The sequence below is a fragment of the Thermobia domestica genome, chromosome 8 (genome assembly GCF_964235325.1).
Source record: "Thermobia domestica chromosome 8, izTheDome1.hap1.1, whole genome shotgun sequence".
Taxonomy (NCBI): domain Eukaryota; kingdom Metazoa; phylum Arthropoda; class Insecta; order Zygentoma; family Lepismatidae; genus Thermobia; species Thermobia domestica.
In genome coordinates this window covers 126,678,738-126,699,019 of record NC_137461.1, presented here as the reverse complement: position 1 = coordinate 126,699,019, position 20,282 = coordinate 126,678,738, and the positions used below count along the sequence as shown (strand labels likewise).

The 20,282-nt window shown below is 35.2% G+C and overlaps 1 protein-coding gene across 3 annotated transcripts in view; it reads right to left on the bottom strand.

Annotated features, from left to right (window-relative positions):
- LOC145693198 (sodium/potassium-transporting ATPase subunit beta-1-like) overlaps positions 1-19,770 on the bottom strand; it is a 219,264-nt gene extending 199,494 nt beyond the window's left edge. For all 3 annotated transcript variants that reach the window (XM_081768978.1, XM_081768980.1, XM_081768979.1), the window contains exons 1-2: positions 19,549-19,770; positions 701-838 (exon numbers count right to left, since the gene is read on the bottom strand). In XM_081768978.1, coding sequence (XP_081625104.1) covers positions 701-838; positions 19,549-19,657 — 247 coding nt within the window. In that variant the 5' untranslated portion in view covers positions 19,658-19,770. The remainder of the gene's footprint in view (positions 1-700; positions 839-19,548) is intronic.
- Positions 19,771-20,282: the final 512 nt, after the last annotated feature.

Sequence of the window (20,282 nt, the reverse complement as noted above, 5' to 3'; positions counted from 1 at the left end):
CAAATTATAAAGGAAATTGCTAGCGTTGAGAGATTGAAACACATTCTTTCAAAGAGGCCAGCTGGTTTTGGAGTATCGTTCACGTTAGTACTGGGGAAAAGTGCTTCGGAGACAAATGTTATTGTTTAGTTTGAAGGTGGCCACACAGGGAAGTGCCATTTGAATGACAACAGAGTCGAATAGGTTGGGCAAATACATTTTATCGGCCTATCGACCCAGTGTGCCAAACAGAATTCAATTTGCAAGTTGTAAAACACCATTATCCTTAACCTCTTCCATAATAAATGTCATTATCTTGCAAAATGCGTATGTTTTGACTTCACCACTGTGCTGGGCAGCCAAGAAAATCCCCAATACCAAATAGAAAGAGTATATATCAAAAAATAGTTACTTAAAATCTTTTTGGAAAATCTGTTCAATTTTGAACTTTGAACGCTCGTAATTCGAACACGCTTCCGATCGAGGATTTCTCCATTTGCGTGATTGTTTCATATATGAAAATGAGTCGATTGAGCATAGTATCAATATGAAGTCAGAGTAATACCTCGCGACCTTCCCTAGTAAGTGACACTAAGTGTGTAGAGTTGGATCCTAACTACTAGTCGGGTTTGTGTGGTAGTGGCATACTTAAATAGTGGGGATGGTTAGAGCACTTGCAACAAAACAAATTTAAAGAAATCAACTTATTAAAAGAAATTACCTGGCTTGATAAGAGAACTATCCAATGTATACATCGGCTCACGCTCATTCATTGTATACTCAAGCAGTAAGTACATATAAAGGTAGAAAAATCCGGCAAGTACGGCGTAGAAAACTATGTAGAAAATAGTGACTCGAACTGAAATAAAATTGTGGAAAAATTTATTATTAGAATTTTGAAAAATCAATAATGTAGAGCAATTCTTACTTACTGTTCATGTGATAATATCACTAAAATTTAAAAAAAAAAAAAAGCCAACAGAAGTGTAATTTCTTGGATTTTGTTTCTGTTGTAGCAAACTGTTATATAAATTTAAATTTGCATAGCAATTTATAAGTTAGGTACAAGGACGCCGATTTCTCTGTAAATTTGGGGGGATCCATTCAGATGTTGAAGGTATATATATATATATATATATATATATATATATATATATATATATATATATATATATATATATATATATATATATATATATATATTGTATATTCATAAATACAATGGGGGGTCCACACCCGGGCCCCCCGGCGCCCTTGGTTAGGTATATTATTTTTGCTAACAGTGGAAAATTAATATTATTACGTACTTTATTCTTTTACTTGGATATGAAATAATAATATTAAACATTTAAAAAAAAATATCACAAGCAAGTGTGTACTACAGTATAATAATACAAAGCAAAGTAGAGAAAAAATAATGACAATTATTTTTAAATAAAAGTACTATTTTTGTCATTCTACAGATTTGTGTAAGCTAGTAGCTGGTTTTGAATGTGTCCATACAATGCTATGTATTTATTAAGAGGTGAATCCATAATTCCGTCAAGAAACGTAGAATAGACGTTACAGAATCACAATAACTTGATTCTGTTCACATAAATGTTCGTTTTATAACTCATATTTTAGTCATTACATAGTACCAGTTTAATGTTTTAATTTAAAACGTTCTGGACATAACATCACTTTTCTTTCGCCATTTTAAAGGAAAACAAGAGGGTGTAGCAGATAGAATAAGAATATTTCGGCGTCATTGCTATTACACAACTACATGTATCATTTATGAATCTCTCAGCAGACCTGGAAACAATTATGAAAAGATAGAATCGTAGAAAACGAGGTACTGCTAATGCAGTGCTGTATTTCCCATTAGGCCAAACTAGGTCCGTGCCTACAGCGCAAAATTTAAAAATTTAATAATATTTTAATTTTTAAGAGCAAATAGAGAATTTCTACTTCGTGCACTTTGAATCTATGCAGTAATAAATACAAAAACAAAAAAACTCTCATCTATAATAACTTAGAAGCACTCCGCATCTACAAAGTAATGGTACAGTGCAGCATGCTTATCTTCCTCTGCCAGCGTGGTCTCCTCGATCCTTCAATATACCGATATGGTTCCGCTAAGTTAGAGATGAAGGGGTGGTGAAACCTAATTATTGGGGGCGCCGACAGGAAAAGTGTCTAGAGGCGCCGAGCTCCTAAATGCGGTAATGCTGCTAAGTCGTATCGATGTAGTTTTCGGAAAGTAATTTAGTATATTTTGAAAGTCCATTTTGCGCCATATTTCTCTAATGAAGTACACATAGTCTTTTTGTTCTCAATTCTACGACAAATCTAAAGTAACATGATATGTAGTTTGTAGTGAATTGGTTTCATATTGAGAACATTAAAAGGGAAACGTCGAGTGTTCGAGGGAACGTTTAACATTCAACTTCAACTACACTGTGCAACAAAGTTTAACTTTTTTCTGTCCTTCACATGGAATTATGTGATTTTAACTAAATGACAGGTGCTGAATTCATTGGTGAAAACCAAAATGTTTTATCATGTTACGTTTTTGTTGGGCGAACCAAAACACATTATACGAAATGTACATATTTATATATATTTGCTTTCCAATGTAGCCTAGGAAACATGTTATACTAATAGTAAATTTTGTTGACTTACCCTATAAAATACTTTCCTTGGTCGCTTACGCTTGTAAACATTGTCTGGAGTCTCTCTGACGATAGACCAGCAATACTCGGCAAGCATACTTACAGTCCATTTTCCACTGTAATGATTTTCAAATGTGTCAATGTACTGATGAAACCGTTCTCCGTGTTCAATACTTACTGCGCCGAGGTTTTGAGGGGAAAAGTCAAGATGTGAGTGCAAAAAGTGTAATTTTAATGACATGTTGCATCCCATGAGTTGAAATCTGTGCACCATGTCACTAACAATAGCTTCATAATTTTCATCCTTTACATTTCCAAGAAAACCTGAATATACCGATTTCAATGACAGCCTAGCTGATTTCTTAATCCCAGAGAGCTTGGTTTCAAAGTCTTCATCCTGCATGACTATTTTAATCTGTGGACCAACAAATACCCCTTCTTTAATTTTTTCCTAAAGTTTGGGAATTTGTCCTTAAGGTGCGTGAAAGCAATACCTTCTGTATCTAGTGCTTTAACAAAAATCTTCATCAACCCAAGCTTGATATGTAGTGGTAGCAAAAATACATCTTGAGGGTTCACAATTGGTGTACGAGATACGTTCTTGGTGCCGGGAATGAAATCATGTCTTTGAGGCCAGTGTTTACGGACGTAGTGGTTTGTTTTGTCACTGCTATCCCACTCACATAGAAAACAACAATACTTGGTGTATCCTTGTTGCATTCCTGTGAGAATACCAATAACTTTCAAGACCCCACGCACATGCCATTTGATTATTTTTTTTTAAATATTCAATGAAGTCCAATATCGCACTCATAACTTTATACGTCTACTTTATATGAGCCGCATATGCTACAGGAACAGATGGGTGAACATTTCCAATACGGAGAAGCACTGCCTTCAGACTTAGTTTCGAACTGTCAAAAAACAAGCGCCACTCGGTAGGGTTATGTTCATGTCCTATAGACTGAAATAAGCCGTCTACATCTTTGCAATAAACAATGCCTCCATTTTCAACAAAACAGTCCTCAAAATTACTTTGTCGTTTTCTAAACAAACTTTTTTTTAACATCTTGAGCTAAGAGAGTCCAACCTTGAAGCCTGAAGCTCAATAATTCCGCTTTTCTTTTAGGAAGATTTAAGTCTCGAACAAGATCGTTAACTTCTTTTTGTGTGATCAAATGCGGTAACGTTGACTGGATGTAGAAGGCTGAAAGTCTACATCTTCTCTGCTGCATGCATGGAACGTCTGAGGCATCTTCTTCTAAATCAATAATGTAATGTTCTGGAGGTTTAGGTACTGGAAGATCTTCACTGTGGGGAACTGGACGGATGGCTGACTTTAAATTAGGGTACTGAATCTTGTGTTTAGATTTAGAGGAAAAACCCTTTACATCAGTCAAACAAAAATAACAGTCAGTTACATGATCTATTTGTTCGCGCCAAATCATAGGAACAGCAAATTTCATAGAAATACGTTTTCCTTGTAGCCAGCTTCTCAAATTTCTTTGAACACGTAGTGCAACATATGTGTGGGGCCCAAGACTTATCTTGGTCTCCAACCCTGCAGCCAAAGTATAGTTCATAAGCCTTTTTCACTAAAGATGTAAGGCTACTTTTTGAGTTTTAAATGTAATTTCACCACACGCATCACAAAATAAGTCGGGTTTATTTTTACATGCACTGGATATTGCAGTCCACTGCATGTAACTAAACGTATTTTCAACACTTTCTTGAAACCCAGATGCGCAACAAACACTACCACAAAAAGATACAACGCGACAAATCCGACCACTCCAAACAAAAAAGACTTAGCAACTAACAATACAATCGAATCAAAAAAATAAATAAATAAATAAATAAAACTCAAATGCTAGAACATCTGGCAGCAGAGTTAAGCAACACAAATCTGTACTTGCTTATCACTAGATGTTAATGGGTTATTACCTGAAATGAAGATAAAGAGTGAGGAGAAATATGAGAAACTAGTGTTTCCTATTATAGGGGAGATCGGGGCACATTTGCCAACTTTTTTTTAATTGCATGTGTGATATTTTATCTGAAACCTATTTAGAGGTAAACAAGATATCATTTTCCTCCTTATACCTTTATGAACGAAGTGGAACAGGTATTTTTTCACAAAATGAATATTGAGTTTCACTACCAATGGTTAAGTGTGTACCAATGGTTAAGTGTGATCATGTGACGTTGGAAAATGTGCCCCGTATTCGGGGCAAGTTGGCCAACCTACAAAAACTATACAGGGGCAAGTGTTCCAACTACTTCACATGCTAAAACACAGATAATAAATCGTTGCTTTTACTGAAAATGTACCTTTTGTTTATTGCTTGGACAGTATAGAGAAGTGAGATTATGGTAGGACTAATCAACAAGTTAACAAAAGTCATCATTGTCTGAATCACAATGAACGCGAACAAAAAATACAAAATCTCCCTTTGTACAGTTTTCGTGCCCAGTTGTTGCATTATTATTATTAATAATAATATTTTATTATTATTATTATTATTATTATTATTATTATTATTATTATTATTATTATTATTATTATTATTATTATTACTGAAAAATTAAGACTCAATATTACGTCCTATTGCAATGGAAATTAGCGTACTGAAGTTGATAGGAAAAGGAAAAGAAAGGATAAGAGATAGTGATAGACAAAGGATAAGAGCGATTAGTGTCCGAAAGGAAATTAAAAGGTGTCAGCACCTGGACAACGTTAATATCGAAACTTCGGATGCCTAAACAGAAATTAAGTAGGATTTGTCTTCACCACGATACATAGTAACACGCTTTCTTTGGCTAAAAGACTTTGGATTATATATGCGTTCTATTGATATTTTGACAATATATATATATATACCAATATAAGAAAGAATAGTTCCTGTTTACAAATTTTGGTTGAACGGATATATGGAACGTGTTGGAAATGGCGAACGAAAATATTATTATTTCTAGCAATAGGATTAATAATGGAAGACGTTCGGAATAATTGCTTGGATACAATACGATTTCAGACACATTTATGACTCATACTAGGCCCTATGCATGGCCCTTAGGGGTCGTATTCATTAATTGTTTGCTAAACACGTTACGTTTTCCACCACAGTACGAATGAAGGTTGTAGACAGACATGTGACGTTATTTTGCTAGTATTTCCCCTGTGAAGAAAGCAGTCTCCACTCTAACTTGTAAGACCGAAAGAAATTGAGCATTTTTCATTTTATTACATATCAGAAGTATGAATATTATAGTTCATAAAAACAACTCACCGCAGCGAGAATGGAACCCGGGACCCCTGAATTACGAAACGAATGTTCACGCCCCTTCTCTAAGACATCTCTGTTAAGTAAGAGTAAAAAAAAACCAGTCGTTTATGAAGCAAATTGCACACGTTTACGATAACGACGAAACACACTGATTTCTGTCATGATAAAATACCATAGTCGAGAGACTTCAAATTTAAATTAAAAAACAAAAATAGACATATAGTGCCTCAGACCAAGGACGCCCTATTATGGTTTCCAAGGGGGGCAAGTATACGCGAAATTTCAAACATAGGTTCAAATTTTGCTATCCTCTAGGGGGGCGAGCGCCCCACCTTGCCCCCCTGATGGGCGCCCTTGTCTCAGACAGCTTTCTTTTCTGATTCACTCAAAGTATCTCCGTATCTTGCTATTATTGCAACTACTAATATCAATATCCAAAAATGCCTGAAGTTCTTTTTTCACTTACAAGGAAAAAGCAGACTTTGGTAAATTAACATCGGGGCCATTTTTTGCAAGGTGATTGTGAACATTTAAAGTGTGCATATTACAAACTGGAAGTGCGCAATGACCTAAGATAGCACAGAAAAAGAGTCTTAAAGTTTTCGACTCGCCGCATATGTCGTACGTTGCGCAAATTTATTAAGTGACGGCGTGGCAGAGTCAGAAGCATTTGTTACTCACGTTCCAAGGGTTACGGGTTTTTGCTGGTGTCAATTAATTTTTTTTTCTTCAACCAATAAAGTAGCAACTTTAGCTACAAGTAAAATGTTAATTCTCCATATGTTTATAATGAATTAAAACAATAGAAATATTCAAATCAGTTCTAAAATCTTTCAATATTTCATGGTAACTGCCAACAAAATATAATCTATTTCATAAATATATTGATATCACGAGTTATATTATGGTTACCACAGTCGTTGTGTAAAAATGTTCTTATGCTTCGTGTCTACATCTGTTGACAGTGTGTGTATTACAAGCACTGACACAAATGGCACGGGGTCTTAAGGGGACATGTCACCTCCGATCTTGGAACTCAGCGATTGTGCTCCCAATAATCCGATTTGAAATGTGTTTTTGGGGAGAAATGTGATGAATTTTGTCCGATTGCCACAAAGGAAAATGAGATGAAACTGATATCCCCCAGAATAAGCCTCAAATCTGCCCGCCTCACAATGTTGAAGACAATTCTGCTCCCCTGATCCTCCACAGTACTGTTTTTCAACATCATAAATATTTTGAACATCGCTTTAAAAAAATATGAGAACGGTCTTACCCTTTCATCCCCCCCACATTTTTGGAGACAGATTTTCGCCGCTTAATAGAAGTGGAATAAGGGGTAATCACCTTTGGTTATAGTAACATTCATCGAGATTATCGTCTCTGTTAAGTTTACTCATAAGACTAGTTTGGCCTACATTGTTACAACGTAATATGTCACTTTCCACTGAAAATACTGTTTAGGGATTCTGACGTGTTCAAAACACGAACACTTTTAGATCTTCAGAATAAGCTCCCCACTTCTTAAGTTTGGATGCCAGCAGTTCTGCGCCTTTTTTGGCAACCCCAGGTAATTAAATTCAGGTTGAGTATCATATGGTGAATAGATAACGATATTTTGGTTATGTGAAGTTAGGATCGGTTTAAGACGACGAATCTGCAGCAGAATTTGACAATGTGTGTCGACATTGTTCGCCTTTTGCTCTTCATCGGGTGGAGAAAGGTATGGGAAGTTGTGGAACTTTCAGTTCTTCAGAGTATGCACAGTGACGAACGTTTCAAGGAATATTTGAATAAGTAGCAGTGCACTTTTTTTCTTTTTTGGGTAGACCTTTAATTGCAAGAACTATGCAAAAATAGCAGTTTGAAGTATGATCTATCGGTTCTCTCCATATCATTGCAACTGCAAATGGCACGCATGGCCTTTTTCCGTGTAGCCAGTCCCACAAATTTGTAGAACAAGTATTGCAACATATATGTGGTGCTCACTTCTTGTCCACATCGTGTTCACTTTACAGCCAAAGTACAAGTGATAGGTTTTCTTTATGATAGGAGCGGAATTCCACTTTTCGCTTCACTTCGTAAAACACAACAAATTGCTCTGCACTGCAAACACATTTACGCGACATATTTCTGCTTAGTATAGTCATAGAACGATAAATAATAATAATAATAATAATAATAATAATAATAATAATAATAATAATAATAATAATAATAGCAGCAGCCACCCACCCACCCAATATCTCACCACAACTACGTTCGAGATGGCAAATTGTAACTACAAAAGAACATTACACAACATGTTTTTTCTGGCAAACTCTTCAATACAAATGAAGCCGTGAAGTGGTTGATATTTCTTTGTTAGCGATGAAGTGAGGGCAATATGGATAGCCAGAGACTACGCAGGAATTTATTTCGGGAGGGGTCCTAAGCTTTTCGGGGATCCAAATACAATTTGAAGCTAAATTATATTAAAATTTGTAAAACTGCACCTAAAATTAGACTAAATTTACAAACAAGTCGGTGTGTCAAGGCCCGCAAGACCCACCCCTGCGTATGTCCCTGAGGATAGCAATGAAACTAAATGTCAAAAAATGAGTTTGTTGAAATAAGTATACAGCTCCTGTTGCCACGAATCCTTAACCCTTTCACAGAGGAAGTCGACTTTTGTCGACAGAAACAAAATTTCCTTAACATGCGAATGTCGACGATAGTCGACGTGTTAAAATTTGTTTGTCCGTATCTTGGCTTTGTCGAGAGTAGTCGCCAAAGTTGTACCGTTCATTTTTTTTTTGTGTTCTATTGTTTTCGATAAACAATAGAAATCACACAGAAAACCTTTGGCGACTACAATTGACAAAACCAAGATACAGACAAATTTTAACACGTCGACTATAATCGACATTCGCAGGTTAGGGAATTTTTTTCCGTCGCCTTCCACAGTGAAAGGGTTAATTTGATCAGCATAGTACATCGGGTGATAACGTATTTCTTTGAAACCCGAACCAATCTTCGAAAACTAATTTCATATTCGTTATCAGCACCCTAAAATTAGTAAGAATTGGTTAGTTTTATCTCCGAAGCATTTTTACTGTTGACCAGTGTAAGTGGCAACACACACACACACACACACACACACACACACATAAATACATATATATATATATATATATATATATATATATATATATATATATATATATATATATATATATAGTTTGCCTTTTAAATAAACCTTAAATTCTGTCACTTTTCTTAATCTTTGTGTTATTAGCTACATCATACACATTTGAAAAACATGCATCGTATCTTTCGCTAAACCGTTTCCCTAGTGAGTGACGCAGACCTTTTCTACTGTACCGACCAGTGGCATATTTGCGGATACAACATAACATAAACAAAAGCGAGTGTGGAGCAGAAAACCACTTTATACAAAAGTCAAAAGAGACACTCTGGAGGCATGTGAAATGGTCGAGCGGTTTGAGTGAATAATCTGTCAATCAGAAGCTTATGTGTTCAAACCCTGTAAGTAGAATTCGTCTTTTTTTTTTTTAAAAAAAAAAAGTGTGTTCCTATTTTCATCAGAGACTAAAAAGATTTCTTTGAATAAGTCTTTGGCAAATACTTTTCTTTCAAATTCGATTAGAACGGAACATTATATGAATTACAAATCTAAAATCCATAGCTGAAAACAAAATACTAAGTATGTTCAATAGTTCATTATTATCCTTTGATTTGTAATGAAAAATTATTTATAAGAATTGGTGATTTCAGCAGATTCTTCCTGGGGGATTGTCAATATATGAAGGACGGAAAACAGCTAAAACAGCTATTAGTTCACTTTGAGCATGATCGAAGATATGGCTTCGAGGGGGAAATTTTTTTATGTCGACAGTGTCTCAAATTCTCCCTCAGGTCACCCCCTGAAATCATCACTGTTTCAAAGGTTTTCTTAACAAATAGAATATTATATTCATTTCTCGTTCCACATTTTGAAATGGCAAAATCGTAACTTAAATTGAATTATAATACGTACAAGAATAAAGAATTATAGAAATAATGAAGTAAATATTATTGTGTAAGTTATCGATTTCTAGTCGTATTAAAACTCGAATATTCGTGTGGATTGCACTTTAAAGCAAATCCACTCTATATAGAATTCTTACTGGAAAGGCATGTTTAACTCCAATTACTTACTCAATATTTTTAATAATTTATTTTATTGCAATATTTTTACTATTCAATGTTGTACACACTTCATTTCCGAAAGGAAACTCTCGCAAATGTATGGTGGATTAGTGAATATTATCAAATAAATTATCATTTAGTTTATGTAAATGCTCCATCGTCTCATTTTAAACTTCGTACTTTAACTGATAATAATAATAATAATAATAATAATAATAATAATAATAATAATAATAATAATAATAATAATAATAATAATAATTTTATTATTAATAACAAAATCATAGTTGTTATCTTTATCAGAATTTCTGACTTAGCCAATAAACGAATTCCACGACGTCTCTATTCGAAGTTCTATTTAATCGAATCTAATAGAAACACAAAGAGGAACTTCGAGAACAGGTAAAAGACAAATCTTACTTTGAGGACTTGAACTAACCTGTAAGAGTGATCTACGCGCAAGCGATTTAGACCATTTTTTTTTTCTTTTCTTTAAGTTACCTGATTCATCGAACTTATCTCAGTAACTTGTCTCTATTTTCTACTCGGTATACACATTTTACAGTTATTTCCAACAACCATGAACGACAGGGACACAAACACAAAAACATTAAAGACAGTTAAAATTCTCCGAGCGGGAATCGAACCCGGGACGCCGTACACCAAAGGCACACGTGCTAGTCACTAGGTCAGCAGGGAGAGCAAATGAAATGTATTTTGTTGTGTCTGAAGTTTAAGCCTATTTCACCCTGACGTAATATGTCAATTGATCGTATATTTATGTTCACCGTATTTGTTTCTTTGAGGAATGATGTATGTTATTGATATAGGTTCTATTACATATTCGTCCATAAATATTGTATAAAGTATAAGAATTATTCATGATTTGTCATGGAAATTCACTGGTGAATGCACAGTAGACAAATAATGCAATTGGAAGGAGAATTCAACAGGGATGATATCTTTCACCGACATTGTTTAATATATATCTAGAAGAGATAGCGAAGAGGAGTCTAATAATGCAGATATTTCGTTAGGAGGTAAAATGATTAGGTGTATACGGTTTGGGGATGATATGGCTGTTGTTGTTGAATATAAAAAGAAAGTCAATAAGATGTTAAAAACTTGAGAAGAGTTTGTGAAGAATATAGGATGAAAATAAATGTTAGAAAGACAAAATCCATGGTGATTGGAACAAAGGGATCGGTGTCAAATATAGAAGTAGGAGCGGAGAAAATACAACAGGTGACTAGTTTTGTCTGACAAGTAGCACTTCCCAAGTGTAACACTCCGATTTTGATAAAATTTGCCAGGTAGATACTACACATAAAATAAACGAATATGTGTTTTTTATTTTCTGCAAAAAACGGTTTTAGGGGCAATGAGTTTTTTCCCCTAAAACCGTTTTACCGCAGAAAATAAAAAACACGTATTCGTTTATGTGTAGTATCTACCTGCTGAATTCTATCAAAATCGGAGTGTTACACTTGGGAAGTATTACATGTTAGACATGTAGAGTTTAAACCAGGCCGCAGTGGCTCAGTGGTAGAGCGTTCACTTCTGGCGCATTCGATCTCAAGTCGCCCCAAGTGAACTTTGTGGTTTGCAAACACCATGTGCGTGGGTTTTCTCGGAGTTCTCCCAGTTTTTTTCATTCTACCTTTTCATTTATTTCTCATTATCACCATCTCTTTTAGCCTAGCTGACATATCCGTGGGACGTAAAACTCAAAGATTTCATTTCATTGTAGAGTTTAACGTCCCTTTCAACAGCGAGGCTATATGAGACAACCTACTGATTAACGTGGAATCCGAACCACATGAGCTCCCGCCGGGAATGGAAGACCACCTGAGTACGTAACAAGTAGCGTCTATTTTCATGAATACATGTATCGTATAGAAATCTCTTCAAGTCTGATACTAGAATATATTATTATTATTATTATTATTATTATTATTATTATTATTATTATTATTATTATTATTATTATTATTATTATTAGCTATTACTTGAAATGGAAACTATAGTTGCAGTATTATAGAAGGAATATTGCCTAACTGATAATGCTTATGAGAATTGTTAGGTTTCTACAGAGGTAGATTTACTCTCTCCACCCTGGGAAAGCAGTAATTACGTAAATTCCTCTTCCACTCTACAAATAGAGCACTTATTAGCATATAGCACTGGAAAAGGATCAAATTTTAAACAGGAAAGTAAAACTTTACATAGTGTTTTTTCTTCTGTAAAACAGATGATTGTTTAGCTTTAGTAGATGAACGTTAAAAAAATAATGTTACGAATTAATTTCTTTATCAGACAAATAGCTGTTGTTTCTAAAGAGAGCAGAAACATATCAAGTAAACATAAATCGAAACCTGTGCTGAGCTAATACTCACAGAACAGTATGTTAACATTTTGATTTTGTCTTATGCCAAGAGGCATTTACAAGATCAGTACAATATTGTGTGTTAACGTGCAAAAATTGCCTGAAGGAACGTGGAACAGAATACTGAACACAGTTTTGCAGTGCTAACTTTAAGTCAAACAACATGTATCGAAATAAGGCGTGGACTTTGGCTGTTAGCAAATTAAAAAATACTTTTTTGAGCTGTTGGAGTAACCAACTGCACATACTGATAGAAATAGAACCTACTGCTAGAAATAGAAGAGATTTAAATGCTTCAGCAAAGTAAAAATATGCTTCGTAGCAATTGAATCCCGACTATGAACAATTATGACCGCAGCGATATTTGTACACGGGGTCCATGATTTCGTTAGTAGTCCATTACTTCACCGTCTGAGCGGCGACTATTTGCTTGCTTTTGCTGGTATATCAATGCATTTCGGGCACAACTTTGGAACATGAACATTGAAGTGAAATAATTAGATTGATGACATTGATAGTTTGAACTGTCTACTATTGCAACCCTAGTTGGGCATTACAACATTACGCAAACTCTATTTTATATACAACCATTATTATACATTTTATTTTCATAAACTTGCTCTTATGATAACAATACCGAATTCCTAATTAAATTCAATGTATAGATAATTGTTTAGTTAAGTTGAATTTGAGTTTAGTGTCCTTTTCAGCAGCAAGGCTATATGCGACGGGATCTACTGGTTAACATGGAATCCAAACATGAGCTCCCTTGGAATCGAACCAGGGCCTCCTACACCAAAGGCATAGATAACTGTCTTACATAGCAGCTAATATCGACTTTGTGGTGGGCAAACACCGTGCTCGTGGGTTTTCTCGGGGTTCTCCCGTTTCCTCACACTTTCTTCATTCCACCATTTCATTTACTTCTCATCATCACCATCTTCTTTAGACTAACCGGCATAACCGTAGGACGTAAAACTAAAGATTTAATTTCATGTTTCTTGCTATAAAGTATAAAATAATTAAACATTTGATGTAAATAAATGAGAAACCTAAGATATTGCAGATTACTGAAATTGTGATTTAATCCAATTTTAAGCATTATACAACTATATGTTTGTTCAAGTTACTTTATAAAGATGCAGATTATGAATTATACTAATTTTTTCAATGAAATGAAATAACATATTTGTTAGACGTTCTATGCATATGTCAGCTAGGTGAAGGAGACGGTGATGATAAGGGATGAATGAAAATAGTGGAACGAAGAAAGTGGGAGGAAACAGGGGAATCCTGATGAAACCCACTCACACACGGTTTCTCCACCAAAATCTGATTTTGTGCAAGCGGGGATCGAACCAAAGACCCAATGCACCAGAGGTGAACGCTCTAACATTAAGCCACCGCGGCCCTGCTCCTCTCTCTCTCTCTCTCTCTCTCTCTCTCTCTCTCTCTCTCTCTCTATATATATATATATATATATATATATATATATATATATATATATATATATATATACGGAGCATGAAGAATTTTCATTTTGGACGTATGGTTTCATGTTGATATTTAACTCAGAACTATGTTCTTAATGAGTTGAGTTGGTTTGGAGTTTAACGACCCTTTCAACAGCAAGACTATATTAGACCTGGACGTATTGATTAACGTAAAAACCGAACCACGTGAACTCCCGCCGGGTGATGATGATGATGATTTTGACGCACCTTTCATTTATGCCACACATAAACTTCAGAAGACAGTGCCCCATATTTAGAAATGTTTTGATGTCAGCAATCATAGACTAAAAGTGTGGACGTCTATTGCTATTTGAAAACATAACACTTTGTAACATTGTCAACCCAATAAGCTCAAATATTGATTACTTTCATTCTCTATGTTAGTATAAAAGTATTTGCAAAGGCATAATTCCACTTGTTTTTATTATTCCCGTAATATTGAACATTTCCATTTACTTTCCCGTAGCCAGCGAATGTAAGGACTCGACATGCTCCATATTCCTGTGTTTTGGCAATCTATTTGACTATAAACAAGCTACTGTTTTGAGGGAATAGAAAACATTCTTTATTTAAGCAAGACAGGGTAAGTAACGCTTTAGGTGAATGGTTAGCGTTGTGATTTGCCAATTTCCTGGCCCGGGTTTGATTCCCGCTCGATCCCTTTAGTCTTTTTAAAAAGGCTGAGCTCCAGTTGGATTGTGCTAAACGAAGATAATTTCCAGTGGTGAAATTCAGTGATGATGTAATCCTGAAAATAAAGGAAGAAAAATGAATGGAGAAAACGAATTACAGAGTTAATTCTGTTAATGGTTTTATATTTTATATTATCCCTTAATTTCGTGCATTTTTATATTGTTGTTTATTGACACTATATTCTTGTCTTTTCTCCTTGTCTCAATGTGTAAATTTTCACGAATATTATACAAATCAGGAACCTTCAGTTATATTTGCAACCTAAGGGGAAATACGCTTAGTACGGATAAGTTCTCCAACTCGTTTGAGTGTTATCGAATTTTGCATTTTTAATATTTACAAATAAATTACTGCGTACCAATATTTAGCATTTTCAAAAGTCATTTAACGGATAATGATATCAGACAAGTTCTTCTTTCGAAGTAGTATTAGGTATCAATCAGTGGAGCTGAAACCAAGGAGCTCATGCCCTGTAAGACCCCCAAACTTTTCATTGCAGGCTGGGCTCTCCCCAATAAATGATTGAGCCATATTTTAATTGATTTGACGGTAGGACTATTGTTAATTGTTTTAAAACTTAGCGCAAGGCTTTGTGTTTACTTAAAAAAATATCGTACTACACAAACCGCATAATCTATCCGTATATTATTTGATACGCATATATGTATAGTCATTTGAAATAAATTAACTTGTTTATAATCCCTCGTTTGAGTTAATTATAAGATTATTTAAGTCTCCTGACTTATCTACGCATCGGTGCCTCTGGTGATCGTATATTTTTTTCTGGTATTGTACTGTTTACTGTGAGTACAAGTATCCAAAGACTTGTGATTTCGTGATTTCGTCAGCCAGCGATTCTCCTCAGTCCTGCACAAAAACACACTTTACGATTTGTTTTTTAACAGTTGGGGGCAACTTCATGCTGCTGTTCTAGCTACTCTACCAGGCGTAATTAATCTTGGAGAAGGCGAGTTGGGTTGCCTATCTCGCGGACTTTATACATCAAGAATTTCTGTGGCCCACTGTACACCTAATGCAGATATGTTAGTAGTAAATTTGATAGGCCCAAACATACGCCAGACAATAATTATGAAAATAATGCTTCAATCAGTTGTAGATAGAATAAAGATAATATCAAAATCAAAAATTGTCTAAAGTTAAAGTTGTTTTAAAATATAGAAATGAAAAAAATGTGGGTTGTCATTTTTTTCCTCAGCTTGAAACAATGAGTTTTAAATTTCCACCTGTCATTTCACTTGAAAGTTGCCACTATCCAGCAGTATTTCATGCATTCTTAGTAGAAATTGCGGTGCAGTTCTACTATATGATTGTATATAAATTGTAAAATGTACAGAAAAATTTGGGCAAGTCTAATTTATGTCGAGAACAGAGCCCAACCAACACCTGCGGAGTTTCTAATTCGTTCCTACTACTACTACTAATTTTTATCCGTATAGTAAAACTGACGGAAATTGCTATTAATCTAGATTCTTACGAAGATATCTTTTGGAATTATGTGCTGCGAAACTACAGCATAGAAGACAATGAAAGTCAGTGGCGGCTCTTAAAAAGAATTGTTGAAAAATTATAATTTTTTCACTAATTTCCTTCCTATTGTCCTCTAAAAGGTTTCAGCTGGGCGACATAAAAATATCTCACTTGGCATAAATAAAATTTAAGAGGGAGATCAGAAGTAATTATTGAAAATTTACAATTATTTTACGATTTACGTATAAATAGGGCTTCCGGATGTGTGGCATAAAATACAATGCAAACAACACAAAATAACTTGTGATAGGTAGCCAATAAGAAGCACGAATGCTATCAAACCGAGTCAAGGCAGGAAGAACTGGTGAGTCCACGCGTTATCCGAAGGGAGCAGGCACGTCAGCGATTTGGGTATGCGCGTGAGCGAAAGCAGGGAAAAGAGAGTTCGGCAATGAAAGGAGTTTCAATAGCACTTGTCATGGTTTGATACTAGTAACACTCCACTTGCAAACATAAAATACAGGTTTTTACACTGTGCAAAAATATAGGCTATTGGAAAATAGCATCAAATAGTCTTCTTTCATATACACTTATTCATTTTATCCATCAAGGACTTGTAATGATTTTACACTACACTTGTAAACCTAAAATGAGCTGTATTACTTTGTATTTAATTCTCTGGCCTGCAAAAATTTGTTCGGTTATATATTACGACGCTGGTGAAATACTTCCCGAGTAGGTAGAAGTGCACTTTCTGCTTTATTTTTATGTAGGTATGTTGTCGATTTAATATGGCTGGTAATGAAAATTGCAGGTTATCTGTAAGTAGCTTTAAATTTAATTTAAAAATTACAAAAGGTTTTGCGTAATAAAATTTGACGGCATGAAACCATGTTGATTGCTTACATTGTAGTGAGTGAGTGTGTGCGCGCGCATGTAGTGCAACTTGTATTTCTGGAGTGTGGTGGGACACTTAAACTGGTAACTAGTTTGTTGTTTCATGCAGAAAATTATAATGCATTGATTACTTTTCGTTGAATCTTTAAATATTAAATGGTAGTACTTGTTGTGAAGTATGAGATCCTTATTTCATTAAAATGATTTTTAAAGAGTAATTGCATTCAGTGCTTGGAGTGGCCTTATCGTATGTATATGTGGCTACTGATCGAGCTTATCAGTGTATTAACCCAAAGTGTATTAAGTAAGAAAGAACATTCGAGAACTATTTGGTGTGACGAGTAGGCGTGGTATATTGAGATCGAAAATTGCACGCGGGATTCTTACGCGTATTTCAGTTTGTGACGGGTGCGAAATCAGAAAGTATAGCCTTGTGGAGGTCGGTAGACTATACCCACGTACAACGTGAGGTAAGTTAAGCATTGTAATGCTTAGTGCAGGGTAAGGTTGTTTTAGTATAAGTAGTAGTAGTAGGAACCAAGGGCACCCATGTTGTAGTTTCCAAGGGGGGGGGGCAAGTATAAGCGACGTTTCAAATATAGTTTCAAATTTTGCTGTAACTAATGTAAAAATTCTATTGGGTTTTCGATATTCTGAAGTACGATTTTTTCTAGGGGGCAAGCGCCCTCCTTGCCCCCCTTGATGGGCGCCCTTGGTAGGAACGGGTTAGAAGCCCCGCAGGGTTTGGTTGGGTTCTGTTCTCGACATAAGTAGTAGTAGTAGTAGTAGTAGTAGTACAAACGGGTTAGAAGCCTCACAGGGGTTGGTTGGATTCTGTTCTCGATATAAGTAGTAGCAATAGTAGTAGTAGTAGCAGTAGTAGTAGTAGTAGTAGCAGTGGTAGTAGTAGTAGCAGCAGCAGTAATAATAGTAGGAGCGGGTTAGTTGGGTGAAGTTCTCGACATAAGTATAAGTAGTAGTAGTAGTAGTAGCAGTGGTAGTAGTAGTAGCAGTATTAATAGTAGTAGGAGCGGGTTAGTTGGGTGAAGTTCTTGACATAAGTATAAGTAGTAAGTAGTAGTAGCAGTAGTAGTAATAGTACCAGTAGTAGTAGTAGTAGCAGCAGCAGTAGTAGTAGTGATGGTGGTAGTAGTAACAGTAGTAGTAGTAGTAGGAACGAATTAGAAGCCCCGCAGGGGTTGGTTAGATTCTGTTCTCAAGGTAAGTATAAGTAGTAGTAGTAGCAGTAGTAGTAGTAGTAGTAGTAGTAGTAGTAGTATTAGCAGCAGCAGCAGCAGTAGTAGTAATAGTAGTAGTAGTAGTAGTAATAGTATGATGATATATGTACGGAGGTTCTACATCGTGGCATTTATTCCGAAGTTGGGTGTCCGCTTTCGCCACGTTTTCTCGCTGTTATCTCCTTTCCACACCTTCTGCAATTTGTTATTAGGTTCATTAATCCGTGCTCTTCACAAACTTTTAAAAGATTGTGCTCGTTATCAACGTATTGCTTCACAAATGTTAAAACTGTTAGTTCATTGCCCTTGTACATTCGCCATGTTAACATAAATGCTCGTTTCTTTCCCACAATGCAACTGTTCGGTTACCTTGCGCCAAGTAGTTCCCTCCGCTCGGCATATAGTCCCATGTTTATAACCGCTTATATGTAACAAATAAACAGACTTTTCGAGACTCTTATATATTATCAAGCACACAAACGATCAAATTATCCATATCTTTCCTGTAAATTTTAAAAATTTTGCTGGAGACGGACGCCCAACTTTGGAACTTAATCCCTATTTTAGTTAAATTTACTTAGCTACCAATACCAAATTATAAATTGTAGGTTTTTAGTATTTCTGGTGATTTGGATTAGCTCATTACATATTGGGCGTAATGAAGTAGGGTCCAATCCCTTACATATGCTAGTTTTAGCAATGTGAACAAGAATTAATATATTATGAATGCTACTGCAGTTTTGGCGCACATTTTGAAAGATTTACAATTAAAAGTCAATTCTTTGCATGAAAAGACATGTTTATAAGGAACAAATGGTAATTCTTTACAACGCTGGTGTGGGTATTCTAGCATTTGTGGAGATCCCATATCGTTGTGGTATATGCATTATCGATACCTTATTATGAAAAAGTGGTAACATGACATGTTGGCAATCAACAATGTACCAAGTTAAACCCTCCCATAAAATAAAGAACCAAGAATACAATTAGCACAACGATATGGGGTTAGTTTCCGCATATGAGAAGCAGACTATAACCTAAGCGACTGACTGACTCAAGAACCAAAGAGAGAAGATAGATTTTTAGGCAATTTGTAGCGTAAAACCTTTTGGCTCACATCTGTGGAAATTGTCTCCTGAAATATATGCTCTATTATAATCTATGTAGGATTCACACTAAATATAACATTTTTTATGCTTTAAACTATGCGCTACTCACTCCACTCCCAGCAAGTTCTTCCCATACATCTGCATTTGCCTTCATCTCTGTTGTATAAGAAATGCCCAAATCTTTTACAGAATTTTCCTATTTTTCTCACTCCCTTCATATTATAACATACAACTACCAATTACTATACAAATATTAAGTAATGCACTTGGTATAATTATATAACACAGTTTTCTGTGTATGTGCGGGTACATCTGTATTGTAGATTAGTTGTATATGTGAACTTAGACAATTTCATTTTTTTTTTTATTTTAATTAAAATCTACAATTTTCTGAGAAGCTTTCTGCCCAATATTGATACCGAACTATACTTGTTTCTCGATTTAACAGACCTTGATTTAATGGGTTTTGGAAGCAAAAGACAAAACCTGGAGAAGCCCATTAATTTAAAAGTCCTAATTTAATCTAAAAATGTCGAATTTACTACCGAGCACCACCACTCCAAATTTGCTTGGGCTCCCCAGAATCTTAATAGTTTTGCTTGGATATGTGACACGGGCTGCCTGAAAGTAATACAGAAATCGGCACTGCTGGATAGTGTATATTATCAGCTAGTTATACGCGGTTTTAAACTACGTAAAACTTGACTTTAGTGCATAAATATTTTACACTATTGGATTAGACGAAGTACAGTACTGTATTTTTCTTTCTTTCCTTATGTAATTGTTGTTGATATAGCCAATGCAGAATTACGGACACATTCCATAACAGTCTCCGTCAACGTA